This window comes from Petaurus breviceps, unplaced genomic scaffold (genome assembly GCF_028583685.1).
Source record: "Petaurus breviceps papuanus isolate PSGF00001 unplaced genomic scaffold, PetGlider_PUasm1.0 38, whole genome shotgun sequence".
NCBI lineage: Eukaryota > Metazoa > Chordata > Mammalia > Diprotodontia > Petauridae > Petaurus > Petaurus breviceps.
In genome coordinates, this window is record NW_027186304.1 from 93,678,395 (window position 1) to 93,680,294 (window position 1,900).

The 1,900-nt window shown below is 40.4% G+C and overlaps 1 protein-coding gene across 1 annotated transcript in view; it reads left to right on the top strand.

The window, feature by feature from the left end:
* STMN2 (stathmin 2) overlaps positions 1-1,624 on the top strand; it is an 80,243-nt gene extending 78,619 nt beyond the window's left edge. The window contains exon 5 of the mRNA XM_069100162.1: positions 260-1,624. Within this exon, the coding sequence (XP_068956263.1) occupies positions 260-319 (60 nt within the window). The 3' untranslated portion in view covers positions 320-1,624. The remainder of the gene's footprint in view (positions 1-259) is intronic.
* The last annotated feature ends 276 nt before the right edge of the window (positions 1,625-1,900 follow it).

Here is a 1,900-nt window from a genome sequence, read left to right on the forward strand (position 1 = left end):
ACACACACACACACACACACACACACACACACACACACACACACACAAACTAGCTGTATGGCCTTGGGCAGGTCACTTAACCCCAATTGCCCTACCTTCTCCCCTCAAAAAAAAAAAAAGCAAAAAAAACAAAAAGTAGAAAGGAACCTCAGGGATCCAAGTCCTCTTGGATTTTCCAGTTGACAAAAATCTAGGCCAATGCTATTTCTGCTACACCATGCTATCTCCTTATGACATTTCTCTCATTGCTGTTTTCCAGGAGAGGCATGCTGCAGAGGTCCGTAGGAACAAGGAACTCCAGGTGGAACTGTCTGGCTGAAGATAACGGCAGACATAACATATCCCCATCTCTAGTAAACTCCCCTGCCTATATTATAATGGATCACGCGATATCAGTATGGGAAAATGTATGACATGGTTTAAAAAAAAAAAAGAACTCATTATAAAAAACAAAAATAAAAACAATGCAGTCTCTTTGCAGAATGATTTGCTTGATGTTTAAAAAAAACCTTGGATCTTATTTTGTAAATACTTACATTTTTGTTAAAAAATACAAGTATTGCATTATGCAAGTTATTTCATAATCTTACATGTCCTGTAACAGGCTTTTGATGTTGTCTCTTTCCACTCAATCGAATTTGCTAGGTCTGTTCTTTTGGAAGCTCCCCACGTCCAACTCCATTCCCAGCACTTTTCATTCCAACAAAACGATGAGGTCAGTAGTAGGTTATGGTGCTAGAGACCAATCATGCCTAATTGCCTAGATTGCTTCATAATCTCTGAGCTTGGCTAAGACAATAACTAGATCACAGGTATTGTGACTCCACATGGAAACCATCCAAATTAATAGCTCTTTGACATTTGTATGTTCATAATCTATTTAACAGCCTAGAGACAACAGAATAATTCTAAGACACAAATTGATAATCTTCACATTCATTTCTGCTTCCATTGGCTTATGGGCAACAAATGTGACTTCAAATTTAGAAAAGGGATGGATGGAAAGACAGCTGAGATCGATCTGAGTAGAAGCAAAAAGCTGAATGTTATAAAGTGCTGAGCATGGCAAAACCTAAATGGTACAAATACAGCCATAAAACACTCTTCATAAAAGTGGGCTTAATTGTCTAGTTTAAGTTCTTTTGATGGAATGAATTAATTAGTGTGTCAGGTGGCTTATTTGTGGATGCCATGATTGATGATGTTCATTTTTATGCTATTACATATAGTACAAGTATGATGCTACTGAATATTTTTCAACTTGGAACCTGTGAGCTGGTTGTTGCGTTTAAGACATATACACACTTACATATACACTCCTACACACTGCTGACTTCCATTCAAAGCTGGCCTTTCCATCAGTGTTAGGGGACCCTGCCTCATTAAAAAGATATCTCTGACCATGAGGGCTGTAATAGAGGGCTAGAAAGGCACTAGCTGCCAACTACGGGACTCACCAAACACACCCACTCAAAAATATTCGCAGTTTTGAAGTTGTTTCCCCCAACCCCACCTCTCGAAGGTTGCTGCCTGCATATTCTCCTCTTCATTAGTGCTATTTTCCTGTATGTCATTGTGAGCAAGCTGTGATTAATAAAGAATTGGGGTTCTGTGAACTGAAAAAGGTCTGGTCTGTTCTCTTGCTGCTTCAGTGGTGTGACGATCAAATACTGGGGGCCATCTCCAGTTGTCCTGATCTATATCTGGCCACTGGACCCAGATGGCTCTGGAGGAGAGAGTGAGGCTGGTGACTCAGCACAGTCCTGCCTCACTTAAATCCAATACACTTGCAAGTCATGGCACCACCTTCCTGATGTCTCGGTCCTCTTCTGCAGGACAAACAACAACAACAATCAAATACTGCATTTCCAAAGGACAGTCAAGGAGGAAATGGAAGCCC